The following is a 16,157-nucleotide window of genomic DNA, read 5'->3' as shown; positions in this document are numbered from 1 at the left end:
TTTACTTATATTTTTGTTGTCTTCACTTTTTAATTCTATGCAATCTGACTTCTAACCTCATCAATTGAGACTGCTCTCTCCAAGTTACCAATAACTTTTTTTATAAAGTAACTCATACTTAAAGATGATTTGTATTGATCATTTTTAATGCTTATATCACTCTCCTCTCTCAAAGAATTTCTTAACTGATAGTTCTGATGGTCTTCTCTCAGTCTTCATTCTTCTTAACTTCTCTGCAGAATAACAGTGTTGCTTACCTTCTTTTAGAGTATGTCTTTACTGGATTTTCATGATATTGCTCTCTCCTGGTTCTCTTCCGACTTGCCAGGTCATTCATTCTCAGTCTCTTTTGCTGGTTCTTTATCTTTAGCATACTCTATAACTAAGGATATCCATGAGCTCTCTTGGAGTTTTTTTCTTTATATATACTCTTTGTTTTTGTGACCCCATTAGCATCCATGGAAATGACTCGGAGCTCTATCTATCTTTAGGCTTCTTTCTCATCTGAAACTGAACTACTTACTGGATATTTCAAAATGGATGTATCAAAGACATCTGAAATTCAATTTGTCTAAAACAAAACACTCTTTGACTCCATATATCCAATCAGTTGCCAAAATTTCCCTTTTATACCTCCCTGACACCTCTCATATTCATTTCCTTTGTAGAAATCACATGGCCACTACATTATTTGGACTTTCATTATCTCTCATCTAAACTACCAACATGTCTCCTACTTGGTTTCCTGATCCTAAGTCTTTCCTTATTCTAACACATCTTTTCCAGTGATTGTCCTTAAGGTGCAAACCCAGTGGCTCCAAACTTCATATTAGACAAACTATAAAAACTCCTCTGTCTGACTTTTAATGCCCCTTAAGTAACTTGAACTCAACTTGCCAACCTCATTCTATGTTGTGGCTACTTCTCATGACTGGTCTAGTCCAAACCCGTCTTCCAGCTGTCCCTTAAACATGGTGCTCCATTCTCTTGTCTCTGCACTAGCTGTCTTTCACACCTGGAATGCCTTCTACTTCACCTCTGGGTCACTCATTCCCTTACTTCCTCCAAATCTCATCTGGGGCACTACATTCTACATGAAGGCTTTCCTGATTCCTTAATTCCCTTTCCTTCTTATATTTATTCTGTATATTCCACATGTACTCATTTGTCTACCCTTACAGCATGTAACCTCCTAAAGAACAAGGACTGCTTCATCTTTGTCGCTATCTCCATTGCTTAGCAGAGTGCTTGGCACATAGTAGATAATAAAGACTTGATCACTAATTGTCCTTCCTTGCTTCTTTTGCCTCCTCTGTAAAATGAGGATAATCATAACTAGATTATGTTGATTAGAGTATATACTCCTTGAGAACAGGACTAATTTTTGCCTTTTGTTTTAACCTACATGTACCCTTTAGAGTGGAATAAAGCATACAGTTTCAGAGATGATGAGTGTACTTATTTGTTTGCCGGACTACATTTCTTACAAGGCAGGATTCTACTGAGAGGGGAGGGAAAGGGGGGACAAAGTCCTTGGAAATTGACATTGACATAAAAATGGAAAATAGCATTAATAAAACATTGTAAAGGGTGAGGGAGAAGCATTCAACCAACCTTCCTAAATCCCACCTTTACAATGCTATGTAAATAGTGGCAGTTGTTTAATAAAGATATTATTACCTTGTTTCTACTACTACAATACCCCTAGATGTCCCATAGTTATCACAAATTCAAGATATTCAAATTAGAAAACATTACTTTCTCCTCTAAATCATGTTCTGTTGTTTTAGTCATGTCCCATTCTATGTGATCCCATTTAGGGTTTTCTTGACAGAGGTATTAGAATGCTTTGCCATTTCTCCTCCAGCTCATTTTATAGATGAGGACATCAAGGCAAACAAGATTACATGATTTGCCCAGTAACTCGTCACATAGCTAAGTAAGACTGAAGTCAGATTTGAACTCATAAAGCTGAGCCTTTTTTGATGCCAAAACCATTTGCTCTATCCACTTTCAAATTCTGGCTTTGATAGGTGCTGTTTGTGTGACAATGGACAATCATTTAACCTCTCCTGGCATTAGTTTTCTGATATATAAAATGAAGGAGTAAGGCTAGGAGATTTCTCAGGTTCTCTTCAGCTCCAAGGTTAATGAAAAATCATCAAGGAAAGGTAAAGAGGAGGCAAGAGAAACAAATAGTAGCAGTTAGTGACTCTCTGAGGGAAATATAGAGTTTTGTGTTGACTTGATACTAACTTGAGATATGAAAATAAGATGTAATTGAATACCATCCAAGGATTATCAAACCTAATAATTTCTATAGGCACAAGGGGTCAGAAAAATATTTAAACATTTTGTTAAGATTTTGTCTTGGGGGCAAGATATTGTTTATACTGCTTGCCAAGGGCTTCTAACAAGAAAGGCTGATTTAGGAAGTGAACAGCTAGCTAAGAAGATATGTATTTTTTGGCTATACCTTAAAACATAGGAAATACAGATTCCTAGTCAGGGAACCTACTAAAAACTATTAGGAAGATATATGCTTTTATACAATAACAAAAATAGTATAAAAATATTTCTGAAAGACATTAGAAGTCTAATCACTGTAGTGACCTACCACCTCCTAACAAGTAATGGACCCTGAGTGCAGAGAGACTTTTTTTTGGACATATCCAATGTACAAACTCATTTTGCTTGACTGCTCAAATTTGTTACAGGCACTTTTCTTCTCTTTCTTTTTCAATTGAGAGGAGGAAAAGTGAGAGGAAGAAAAGATAGATTTTGTTAATTATTAATAAAGAAATGATAATCCTTTTTATCTGTCTGTCTGTCTATCTATCTATCTGCTTAAGTATTATGAATCTCATGAAAAGTGTTTAAAAGAAATGAAAAAATTTCCTAGATTTATCTGTCAAGATGGATGTCATAACATGAGACCATAGATTTTGAGCTGGAAGGATATATTAGACGAACATTCAGTCTAATTTAGATGAGGAATTGAGGAAATGTTAAATGATTTAGACAAGGCAGAAAGTGGCAGAGTCAAGATTTGAGGTCAGGTCCTCTGCTTTTAAATCAAGTACCTTTCCCTCACCCACATACTTAAAGAATAGTAGCTTATACCCAGAAACTCAAGGGTAGCATATGGTTGAGAAACAGCCTTAAATATTAAGTAGATAATGTGAGAAATACAGGAACCAGAATCAGGGGAAGCACAATGGAAAGCATTTGAATGAAGATCAATGGAAATAGAAATAGAAGTAATAATGTCATGGACATATACTATTGACTATTTAGAAAGAAAAATGAGATAAATGAAATATTTGGGAAACAGAACCCTGGCAAGGAAAACTAACATTAATGGTGAAGAAGGACTTCCACTGACCAGACATGTACTAGAGCTTTCTGTCCACAGAAGAGCAATTAATAATTTCTTGGTTGACTTTAATTGCAACTTTATTCTTCAAGTAGGGAAATTACTAGACCTGATCTTCATCAATAAGAAACAACTGGTTGCTAGGAGAGGGAAAAAAAAATGACTGTTTTCAAAATTTGTAAGAGATAAAGAAAGCTGGACATGGAGGCAGAGACTTCCTGAACATTCTCCCCATGAATCTCAACTTCCTGAGAAATATGAAGAGCCAGTCCTAAACCCACTCTACTGTTCTACCTTCCAGTTTTAATACTGATTTCCTGAGTATATTTTTATAAAAGTGAGTTTTTTAATGTAAGTCAAATTTATACATTTAAACTAAAAACTAAAATAGGAATGCAAAAAAAACCCCACAACCCCTACCCTCTGGTATTTATGGAAAAAAAATGCAAGTCAGCAGCTGATCTCAAAGAAAGTATCAAAAAAAGTATAAGATTTAAAACACTCTTTTCTTTTCTATATATTATCACATATTATTTATGGGCTTCTCTGATTATAAAATGCATCCCCCTTCTAGATTAATATATCACAAATATCCTTAGTTAAAAATATATGGCTATCACTGGAGGACTAGTTCAGCTAAATCCGAAGAGGCTAGTCATCAGGTTGGCAGCAAGAAATAATTTTTCTGCAATAGCAACTCTATTAAATGCTAGAGTAGCTGCAACATGTCCAACTGTTTGTAGAGGAAAGCAGAGAAAGATACTTACTCATAATGACTAAATCAAGAATTCTTATGGTATTGAAGTAAAAATCAAAAAAGAAAACATCAAATAGCTCATGAAATCTGTCAGGGGATGTCTTCAAGTCAAAACTTAATCACATCAAGCTATGTAAGTACACTTTGGTCAAGGCAATTCAAGCTTTCAACATAAGATCATAGTGTCAGAATGACTTTTTAAACAGTAAAAAAGTGAAGTAAGAAAGATAAATGAATAAATAACAATGCAAAACTTTTACTTTATAATATGCCTATAAGTATTCTAAAATATCAAAACAACAGGATACAATTTCATATTAGCCAAGTAAGAGTTTCAAATCAGTATACTTACCGTCTTAATCATCACTAGAATATTATAATTTCCTAATTAATGATAATATTGATCACTGTACAATTTTCATAAGTCCTTTTCCAAATCCAACTTGTTTGACTTGAAACATTAATGTCATATTGAATGTCAAACCAATTTAAATATTACATGTCAAACAAATTCAAATATATGTCAAGAATATATTAAGAATGATAATTTAGAAATATAAACAAGTCTTTTCTAATTTAGCATACAAAGAACTTAATACTTATACAATTATTTTGAGCTAAAAAAATACCAAGCTATTTATAATAAACAAAAGAAATACTTTTTTTGGTGCTTTTCAACAAGTATGGCAACACCCAAAATCTAACTATTATCTGTTAATGTTTTTCTTTAATCAAGAATGCTGATATTTCCCAAACTGACCTTCTCTGCATGGGAACGAACTAGAAGAAGTTACACAACCATGCTGATTAGAGACCACTATAAATTCATGTTATCCATCTTCAATTGAACACTACCAGTACCGAGAAAATCCTTTAATTCCTCACTGACTTCCTCTCACTTACCATTTCATTCTTTTCTCTCAAGTCTTCTAACTTTCCCCTCTCCTTACTCTCTAAGATGAGAATCTTGTCTTTTACTTTTCTGAGAATCTAGATCATTTGCCCTCTTTTCCCTTTCTCTTCATGTCAACCCCCTTGAAATTATCCCCTACTCTTCCCTTTTCTCCACATCCCCAGTCTCTCATAATTAGATGACCCTTTTCCTTGCCAAAGATATTTTCTTACCTATGCCCTAGATCCCATCCCCTCCCATCTTCTTCTGCAGATTGTTCCCTCAATCATCCCTCCCTCTCTTGAATTTTGTGTCTATTAGCCTATTCCAAATTTCCCTACTACCTTCAAACCATTCCCAAGTCTTCTGCCATCCTTAAAAATAATATTTACTGAATTTCATCATGCACTCAACCTAGGGAAAAAATTGTTTAGATTTGTTGCCTTCATATTTTCTCATTTATTCATTTGCAACTTTGCTTCCACCCTCATCCTGAGACAAGCAGTTCTCTAAAATGACCAATAATCTCTTAATTGTCAAATCTGATCTTTTCTCAATCCTAATCTTTCTTAATATAATTGCTTCCTTTGACACTGTGGTTCATTCTCTCCAACACATGCTTGAGTTTTTTTTTAACACTACTTTCTCCGAGTTATCTTTTTATATCTATTTGACCATTCATCTCCAGTCTTTTGCTGCTTGCTCACCACTCACATATGCCCCCAAATTATACTGAAATCAGTATCTTGGGTGACAGTTTCTTCACTGAACTTTGGTCCTGTATTACCAATTGCCTGATGGACAATTCATATAGGATGTTCCAAAGACATCCCAAGACCAAGATGTCCAAAACTGAGTTCATTATCTTTGCCCACAACTCACTAGTCTTTCACAGTTCTCTCCTGCTGAAGGCAACCACCAGCTTTCCAGTATCCCAGGCATCTCCCAGGATAATCTTACCTTTATCATCAACTCTTCCCTCTCTCACTCCACATCTATGATCAGTTGTCAGATCCTGCTGTCTCTACCTCTACCAATTCTGATCTCTTCTCTCTATTTCCATAGACAACTAGCTTCACCTTAAGCTTAGATTCTCTTTATCCCTCAACTATTTTATTAGGAAAGCCTCCTACACAGGTTGGGTTCTCTCTCTCATTCTCATTCTCTCTCTCTCTCTCTCTCTCTCTCTCTCTCTCTCTCTCTCTCTCTCTCAGATTTCACTGCTGTAACTTTGAAGTTTCATTTGAAGTTATTTCCTGACAATGAGCCTCATATATAAAATAAAGGGTCTAGATTAAGTGATCTTTGAAGTTCCTTCCAGTTCTAAACATATAAGCTTGTAAAGTTTACAAAACATTTTCTTCCCAACAACCATGTGCAGTAGGGAGCATCCAATTGAGAAGGTATCTATTAAAAAAAAAAAACCTCACCAATCCCACATAATCCAAAAATAATGTTTTAGCAAGTATGTGAAAATTAAATTCAAAATCTTTTTAGCACCCATTACCTAGTCTTTCCTCAATGTGGTTTGTAGAATGGTTGTTAGCTATACTTCAGTCTTCTCACATTTGCAAATAGTTCTGCCCAATTATTTTAAGATTCTATTAAGATAATAGAAAATTTTCTGGGTTGATGCTAATATGCAACTTATTTATGGTGGATAAGTAGAACTTAATATTTATAAAAAGTTATGTGTGTGTATGTCTATATATTCATGTGAGAAAACAATAATGTCTGCTTTCTTGATGAAAAATGTGTAACGTAAAGGGAAGAAAATTCTTTCAAGATTCATTTCTGTCATCATGCTGACCCCCCTCACCAACCTGACAAATCAAGAACCTCAAAATAAAGAAAATTTTTACTTTGAAATTTCTCAGTATAGTACTTATTAGAATTTTTAAAAAATTAAAGGTGTTTGGCAATAAAATTTCTTCTGAGAAAAAATGGATTTCTATTGTTCTTACAACTCATCAACAAATAATCTTAAATTTCCCCTAATGATCTACTCATGACCATATGAGAAAAATATAGAAGCAAATAAAACTTACCATACTTCTTAATATTATTTGTAATGAAAAGACCTACCATACACTTGGAAATTTTTACATTTAGTGGCTGTTCAGCCTTTCCCTACTTACCTACTTATTTTTGTAAAAATAAATTTAAATTATCTAAATTAAAGAAACTAATTCAGTCTAAGAGATTGAGAAGAAAATTGTACAAAATATAAAAATAAAAGAATCACAAAAGATCATTAACATTATTTTTTGATTTCTCTAAAAGATAAAACATTAATAAAGTAAAAATAAAGAACAGTACCTTTTAAAGCTGGTAGTTTTTGTAGTTCTCTGTTATTGCTAACATTAAACCTTGAAGTACTTATCCTTTTTTCTTTCTTCACTACAGGCTGTGGAGTAGGTAGTTTCATTTTAGACAATGAAGTCTGGGAAGCAATAATGCTATTTTTCTTGTTAGAAATCTGTTTTCAAGATAAAAACAAAAACAAAAATGTACATTTAAAGATATTCTTGCATGTTACAACGTAAAGATTCAAAAAACAATTTTTGAGTTAGACTGCTTTGTTCCTTTAATAATCATTTTGCTATACTCCAAATTAAACATTCTCTTCTAATAACTATTATCTAACCTCAACTTTCAACCATTCAAGATCTTCAAAAGTCCTTATACTTATTTTACAAAACCTTTTTAATAAGTCTCCTAATGTTGGGCGGCTAGGTGGCGTAGTGGATAAAGCACCAGCCTTGGAGTCAGGAGTACCTGGGTTCAAATCTGGTCTCAGATACTTAATAATTACCTAGCTGTGTGGCCTTGGGCAAGCCACTTAACCCCATTTGCCTTGCAAAAAAAAAAACTAAAAAAAAATAAGTCTCCTAATGAATTCATTTTATCAGATAAATATAAGTTTCTGATATCCAAGATAAAGCAAAAAAATAAAGCATTCTCACTAATGAATAATGCTGCAAAAAAAATTTAAAGAAAATCTTGATAATGAGAATAGCAAATATCAAAAAAATTATTCTATGACCAACTTTGATTGACACTAGAAAGGCAAGATAGTCAATCTCAGGAAAACAATTGAGAAAAATTACAAAAATCCAAGGTTTATACATGGGCATAGAAATGCTTTTGACAAAATAATGTAATGATTTATGTTTAAAACCCTAAAAAACACAGACATGGAAGGATTCCAATTTTAATATGATCAAAAGTAGATATCAAAAATTATAATGTAATTATTTGTGGGGGTTTCTTGGCAAAGATCCTGGAAGTTTGCTGTATACTCCTCCAGCTCATTTTACAGATAAAGAAACTGAGATACACAAGATCAAGTGACTTTCCCAGGGACACACAGTTTTGAAATACTCTGGGGCAGGATTTGAACTCATGAAGATGAATCTTCCTGATTCAAAGCCCGGTGTACCACCTAGCTGTCCATAAACAAAATATCAAATATAAATCTACAAAAATAATTAGTAAGCCATATTGTATTACCAAAAAACAAAAAACAAAAACAAAAAACAGTGTGCTAGTATCTAGCAAATTTGCCTTGGTGTCAAGACCTGAGTTTAAACCCCCACTTCCGATAAAATTGGTTGTATGACTTCCAATATTTAGCTTTTTTCAGTATTTCAGGCAAACCTCTAATAATGAAAGTTGTGTGAGTGTAGTCAATCTATATGCAAGAATTTATTAAAAGTACCTGTGCCCTCCGGTCTCAGACACTTAATAATTACCTAGCTGTGTGACCTTGGGCAAGCCACTTAACCCCATTTGCCTTGCAAAAACCTAAAAAAAAAAAGTACCCGTGTTTGTGCCAGGTCTTTCTTGGTAAAATATTGAGGCAGTGAACTGACTCAATGAATAGAGTGTTGCTGTATCTGGAGTCAGGAAATCCGGAGCTCAAATAGAGCCTCAGACACTGAACAAGTGAACTCAGATCCTGAACAAGTCACTTTACCTCTGTTTGCCTTAATCCACTTTAATTTACTGTAGAAGGCAATGGTAAATGATTGCAGTATCTTTAACAAGAAAAATTTCATGAACAAAATCAGCATGCTCTGGTCCATGGGGTCATTCAGAGTTGGTCAGTTTTGAATGACTGAACAATAACAAATGTTATTCTAGTTATTGAGTTATTCTATCAGGGTTGCCAATACATATGTATAAGTATAGAAACTATACAGAATAAACACAAAAAAACAGGAGAGAGGGAAGGTGACCCAAAGAGTTGAGGGGAGTACAGGAATCAAAGATTCATGAGATGGTACTTGAGCAGCACTTTGAAGGAAGAGAGATTTTTTTTTTGGTTTTTGCAAGGCAAATGAGGTTAAGTGACTTGCCCAAGGCCACACAGCTAGGTAATTATTAAGTATCTGAGACCAGATTTGAACCCAGGTACTCCTGACTCCAAGGCTGGTGCTTTATCCACTACGCCACCTAGCCGCCCCAGGAAGAGATATTCTATGATGTGGAGATAAAGTGCTTTTGAGTTATGGGGGACAGCCTATACAAAGAAATGGACATAAGAATTTTCTTTGCCAATGAAATCATAAATCTGGATTTAAAAAACGCAGGAAAAATGTTAGAAACTCAATAAAAAGGAAATTATCAACAGAATACATAAAATATCTGAGAGTTAACTCTTTGAATATACATGTAGAATTCTTAGAAATATAAATACAAAATACTCTTAAAATATTATTGTTTGTGGTTAGTTCAAGTACCAATAAAATAAAATGACTAATTACCTAAATTAATTTACATAAGTTAGTACTAAGTTAAAATGCCAAAATAAAACAAATAAAATTCATGAGGGAATAAAAGATTTAGAATCTCAAAAAGAAATAATGAAAAATGCAGGCATAAAGAAGGCATAGCACAAATAGATCTAAAACTATATAACAAAGCAATAGTTCTCAGAAGTATTCAGTATTTTTTAAAAAGTAGATCAGAGGAAAAGATATCATAAGCTTCAGAAAGTGAATATAGCAGGAGTACTGCATAATCATTCAACTCAATATACATTTATTAATTATGTACCGAGCAGATTATTGTACAAGGCAGTCATAAAGACAAAAAAATGAACAATCCTCACCCCCTCAAAGTTTTTACATTATGAGGGGTATGGGAGGAAATAAAAAAGAGATAAATACAAAGTAATTAAGTAGGGAGGAGAAAACAATAAAAATTAAGGGGTAGAAATCCACATACTACCACCTTCAATGGTGCTTGTTTTCTTCCGGGTCCCTTACCTCTTTTTTCCCCATACATTCTTTCTCAATGATCTGACTTCCAAATCTACATATCTGGTCTAAATTTCTAACCCAAATTTCTCCTGAAGAGAGGATGGTCAAGAAATTAGCTTTGGGGACGGAGCCAAGATAGCGACAAGAAAGGATCCAGTCTTAGGCGCTCTCTGATAAAACTTATAAACTAAGGACTCTAAACTTTCCAGAGACAGAACCCACAAAGGGACCCAGTGAGGCAGTTCTCCTACTCAAGGTAACCTGGAAAAGAGCAGAAAGGCTCTGCTCCCCAGGGTTGGAGGGGCGGCCCATCAGAGTGAAAGAACTTCAGCCTCCCAGAGGCAGCCCCAGGGCACTGGGAGCCGGGGGTCACAGCAGCAGGGGAGTCTCCTGAGCTACACCCAGGGGAGCACTGGGCACAAAGTGGGGGAACAGCAGGGGGACCTCTGCCAGAGCGAGCAGTGGAGCCCAGCCTTCAGGGCACACAGTGAGCAGCTTGGTATTTCTTAGCAGCACAGATCAGGAAACAGAAGTCAGTAAGTAGGAGCCCCCAGGGCATGAGCCCATTGAGCTGAGGGAGGAGAGTGAAGAGAGACGGCAGAGCTCTGTCCTCTGCCCCTGGAACAGGACTCTGGGGCTCTGACCACATTCAGATCCTGATAACAGCCTAGACCCCCCCCACAGAACAGCAGGGCCCCCCTCCACCTCAGCCCTGTGGCAGAGAGGGGTGCTTATGGTCATTCACAGACCAGGAGGGAGGACAGAGCCTCACACACTGAGACCCTTGTGGGAGTGTCCCAAAAGATCAGGGAGCACCCCAAAACCAGGCCCAGGCTGGGAAAATGAGCAAGCAGAGAAAAAAGAGGAAAACCATTGAGAAATATTTTGCAAATGAGCCCAAGAAGGATAAAAATACTCAGTTTGAAGATGAGGAAGCACAAGCTCCTGCATCTAAAGACTCCAAGAAAAACAGAAACTGGGATCAGGCTATGACAGAGCTCAAAAAAGACGTTGAAAATCAAATGAGGGAGTTAGAAGAAAAACTGGGAAAAGAAATGAGAGAGATGCAGGAAAAACATGAAAATGAAGTCAGCAGCTCAGTCAAGGAAATCCAAAAAAATGCTGAAGAAAATAGCATGCTAAAAAGCAGCTTAGGTCAAATGGATAAAACAGCTCAAAAGTTATTGAGGAGAAGAATGCTTTAAAAAGCAAAATTAGCCAGATGGAAAAAGAGATAAGAAACTCTCTGAGGAAAACAAATCTTTCAGACAAAAAATAGAACTCAGGGAGATTGCTGATTTTACTAGAAATCAGGACTCAATACTTCAAAACCAAAAGAATGAAAAATTAGAAGAAAATGTGAAATATCTCATTGAAAAAACAACTGATATGGAAAACAGACTTAGGAAAGATAATTTAAAAATTATTGGAATACCTGAAAGTCATGATCAGGAAAAGAGCCTTGACATCATTTTCAAAGAATTAGTACAGGAAAATTGCCCTGATATCCTAGAAGCAGAGGGCAAAATAGAAATGGAGAGAATCCACCAATCCCCCCTGAGAAAGAGATCCCAAAAAACCAACCCCTAGGAATATTATAGTCAAGTTCCAGAACTCCCAAATCAAAGAGAAAATATTACAAGCAGCCAGAAGGACACAGTTCAAATATCGTGAAGCTGCAGTCAGGATCACACAGGACTTGGCAGCAACTACATTGGAAGCTCGTAGGGCTTGGAATATAATATACCGGAAGGCAAAAGAGCTTAGAATGCAACCGAGAATCAACTACCCAGCAAGGCTGAATGTCCTCTTCCAGGGGAAAAAGATGGACTTTCAATGAACCAGGGGAATTTCAAATGTTCCTTTTTGAATGGCCAGACCTGAACAGAAGGTTTGATCTTCAAATACAGGAACTCAGGTGAAGCATAGAGAGTAGAGGAGAAGGGTAAAATATGAGGGACTTAATGATGATGAACTGCATGTATTCCTGCATAGAAAAATGACACTGATAATACTCATATGAACCTTCTCAGTTAATAGAGCAGGTAGAGGGAGCTTTTATAGTTGAAGCACAGGAATTTGAAGATACAATATGGTGTAAAAATGGAGTCAATAGAAAAAAAGGAAAATGTAATGAGAAAAAAGAAAAAGGAGAGGGGGAATAGGCCAAGATATCTCAGATAATAAGTTTTTTCTTTATTACAATGAGCTATTGCAATGATATGGAAGGGGGAAGGCAAGGGGGAATGAGGGAACCTTTGCTCTCATCAGAGGTGGCTAGGAGAGGAAACAGCATATATACTCAATAGGGTATAGGCATCTGGAGTAAGAAGGAGGGGGGGACAGGGGGAAGGGGGGGATGTGAGTGATGGAGGAGAGGATGGACCATGGGGGGGGGGGGGAAATGGTCAGATATAACACATTTTCTTTTTTACTTCTTGCAAGGGGCTGGGATTGGAAGGCCTGTCCGGGACCATGGGGCCAGGTGGATGCTAGGCCTAAGGGGTGGTAGGGGGGCTCAGGGCCTCTTGGCCCCAGGGCCAGGGATCTGTCTGCCGTGCCACTCAGCTACCCTACAGCAGAGTCAGAGTGAAAGGAGAGAGAAAATAGAGTACATGGTAGTGGAGAAATAAGAAAGGAGGGAGTTGCGATCAGCAATGGCAACGATGGAAAAATATGGAAGTAACTTTTGAGATGGACTTAGCAAAAAGAATGTGATCCACCCGCGATAGAGTTGTTGGTGTTGGAACAAAGACTGAAGCACATTTCTTATTATTATTTTTTGGGGGGAGGGTTCAGGGCAAATGGGGCTGGGTGGCTTGCCTAGAGCTGCATAGCAGGGTGATCTTTGGGTGTCTGAGGCCGGATTTGGACCCTGGTGCTCCTGGCTCAAGGGCCAATGCTCTGTCCGCCACCCAGCCACCCCTACTATTATTACTATTTTATTTTATTTTGGGTCTTTTTTTTCCTTCTTTTTGGTTTTTGCAGGGCAGTGGGGATCAGGTGCCTTGCATGTCACATGGCTGGGTGATTGTTGGGTCTATGGGGCTGGATGTGGGCTCGGGTGCTCGTGGCTCCAGGGCTGGTACTTTGTCCATTGCGCCACCTGGCCATACCTACAATTATTACTATTATTTTTTCTTAATTTTAATTTTTTTTCTCTCCCCCTTTACTTTATTGCTCAAGCAAGTCTATATTTATGGGGGAAGGGGGTATTTCGTTTACCCTTAAACAAGAATATTTTATTAATGTAAAAAAACATTTGTACAAAATGAGAATAAAAAAATAAAATAAAAAAGAAAACTATCCTTACACATAATTGGAAAAAATACTATTAAATTAAAAAAAAATCTCTGTATGCCTAATATTGATTTAGAAAATCACCTGTAAGAATAAATTTTTTAAATTAAAAAAAATAAATTAGCTTTGGTTCTAAACAATTATGTCCCTAAAATATTTGGACTATAGCTATAATTTATTAAGTACCTACTTGGTTGATATAAAGGCAAAAGGTAGTTTGCTCTCAAGGAGCTCACACTCTAATGGGGGGAAAATTGGCAAACAAATTTGTGCAATTAAACTATATACACAATAAATTAGAAATAAGCGAAATCAATACCCATAGACTGGACAATAGCAGAATAAAATATGATATGGGAATATAATAGATTACTGTCTATCAATAAACATTTACTTATTAAGTGCCTATTACATGCCAGATACTAAGCACTGGGGACCCCAAAAAAGGCAAATATAATCCTTGCCCTCAAGAAGTTCATAGTCTAAAGTTAAATATTACACAGAAATTGCTTCCTAGAGGTGGGATTTTAGTTGCATAAGAAGTTATGCATATGAAATAAATTAGGAAAACATTAATAGACTTCTATGTTGTAAAAAAGCAAAGAACATAGAAAGGAGAATATACACAATGAAGAAAATAATGTAAAAGAAAACAATGAAAAGCAACCTGAAGCTTGATTAATACTAGTTATTATTCTCAGTACTGGAGAACTGATGAGGAAACAAACTTTCCTTTTCTCAGGAGAGGGGTGAAGACTATGGATGCAGCATCCAACATGCACTGTCAGAAGCAGGTGCTATTTTGGTTGCCTTTGCTAAATGCTTAAAAAACAAAGCATTCATCTGTTCATTTTTTTCTCTAAACAAGGGATATCAAAGTTCTTTCAATAGAAGGCTGCTTGACTAGAAAGCTGTGTGTTGTGGGTCATATGAATTTTATACACTTACTAACTGATCCAAAAATGACAACTAAGAGTATCTGGAAGATGGGTAGGTGATTGTTATTGGCCTACCAGTTGACATGTGCTAACTAATTGAATATATTTTTGCTAGAAATGCCAGGTAAACTATATTTGGCACATATGTTGGACCTTGGAATTCTCAGTTTTTGATTTCTACAATTTTCTCATTTAGAGGTAATACCATATATTACAAGAGCATGCAGAAATGCAGATAGTATGTTAAGAAGAGCAGAGAGTTGCCTGGGTTTGACAATACCAGGCATGCATCAGTAGACCAACTATTTATTAATCTACATTGTGAAAGGCATTGATCTAGAGAGTGGGGATACAAGGACAAAAATGTACATATGTAAGTAAAAGAAGATAAATTTACTGTCACTGGTTGGGAGTGCACTAGGAAAAGGGTAAGATTCCCAAAAGGGAGATTTTACGAGGTAGTACTTGAAATAAGGACTCTAAGAAGTAGGAATGAGAAGTGTATTTGCAACTTGGGGACAGGAGATGGAAGGGATGTAAACTATGAGGAACAGCAAAGGCATTCATATGGTTGGACTGCAGACTGAATGATGGGGATAAGAATATAAGTAAAAGATGCTATAAATAAATATATAAATACAAGCAGATTGTTAAAAGACTTTAAGACTCAAAAAGATAAAATTGTATTTGATTCAAGAGGCAACTTGGAAGATATTGGAATTTACTGAGTAGGAGAATACAGACTTGAGTTAGAAATCAGGAAGGTCAATCCCTGAGATATTAAAAATATTCACTATTCTTCTGTAGAAGCAAAAATGAAACAAACTTAATACTTGTCAACTGGAAAAATGTACATTAATATAAAAATAGCTTATTTTCAATAGTGCTTTGAGGTTTATACTTTATATACATTTTCTTATTTGATAATAACCCTGTTATTTCCCTTTTACAGATAAGGAAACTGAGGCTCAGGTTAAATGACTTGTTAGTGTAAGATAGCTAGCAAGTATCTGAGAGAAGATTTGAACCCAGGTCTCCCTCCAAGTCCCATTACTCTCCCCATGAAGCCATTACTTCTCAAGTAATGTTATTTCTTTAATGAAATTCTAATGCATTTTAAGAAACAATGATTACAAAGAAGTATGAACTGATGCAGGGTTAAGTCAGGAAAACAATTATTATAATAATGTTACCAAAACCTACCAGTAAAGATGACCATCTTGAGACTTTGTTCTTGTTCTTAGTGGATAGACAAAGGAAGCACTTCTTCCTTTTCCCAGTAGAGATCTGAGAAGCTAAACAGTGATTTTGCTTAACTATTTTTCTTTGAAAGGAAGGAGAGACAAATCAAGAAATGACAGCTTGTAAAAAAGAAAGGTAGGGGCAGCTAGGTGGCGCAGTGGATAGAGTACCAGCCCTGGAGTCAGGAGGACCTGAGTTCAAATCCGATCTCAGACACTTAATAATAACCTAGCTGTGTGACCTTGGGCAAGTCACTTAACCCAACTGCCTAGCAAAGAAAAAAAAACCAAAAAGAAGGGTAATTAAACTTGGTCCTGCCCAATTGAAGATTATCAGATAAGCACACATACACACATGCACACACACACACACATAAATCATAATC

The 16,157-nt window shown here is 36.0% G+C and overlaps 1 protein-coding gene across 8 annotated transcripts in view; it reads right to left on the bottom strand.

Annotated features, from left to right (window-relative positions):
* PPP2R5C (protein phosphatase 2 regulatory subunit B'gamma) overlaps positions 1-16,157 on the bottom strand; it is a 252,300-nt gene that overhangs the window by 192,481 nt on the left and 43,662 nt on the right. For 7 of the 8 annotated variants that reach the window (XM_074213097.1, XM_074213094.1, XM_074213102.1 and 4 more), the window contains one exon: positions 7,345-7,504. The exons of the other annotated variant lie outside the window; for it this stretch is intronic. In XM_074213097.1, coding sequence (XP_074069198.1) covers positions 7,345-7,504 — 160 coding nt within the window. The remainder of the gene's footprint in view (positions 1-7,344; positions 7,505-16,157) is intronic. 8 annotated transcript variants of the gene reach the window in all.

Source organism: Macrotis lagotis, chromosome 1 (genome assembly GCF_037893015.1).
Source record: "Macrotis lagotis isolate mMagLag1 chromosome 1, bilby.v1.9.chrom.fasta, whole genome shotgun sequence".
In the NCBI taxonomy this organism is placed as follows: domain Eukaryota; kingdom Metazoa; phylum Chordata; class Mammalia; order Peramelemorphia; family Peramelidae; genus Macrotis; species Macrotis lagotis.
This window is presented reverse-complemented; position numbering and strand designations above follow the sequence as displayed.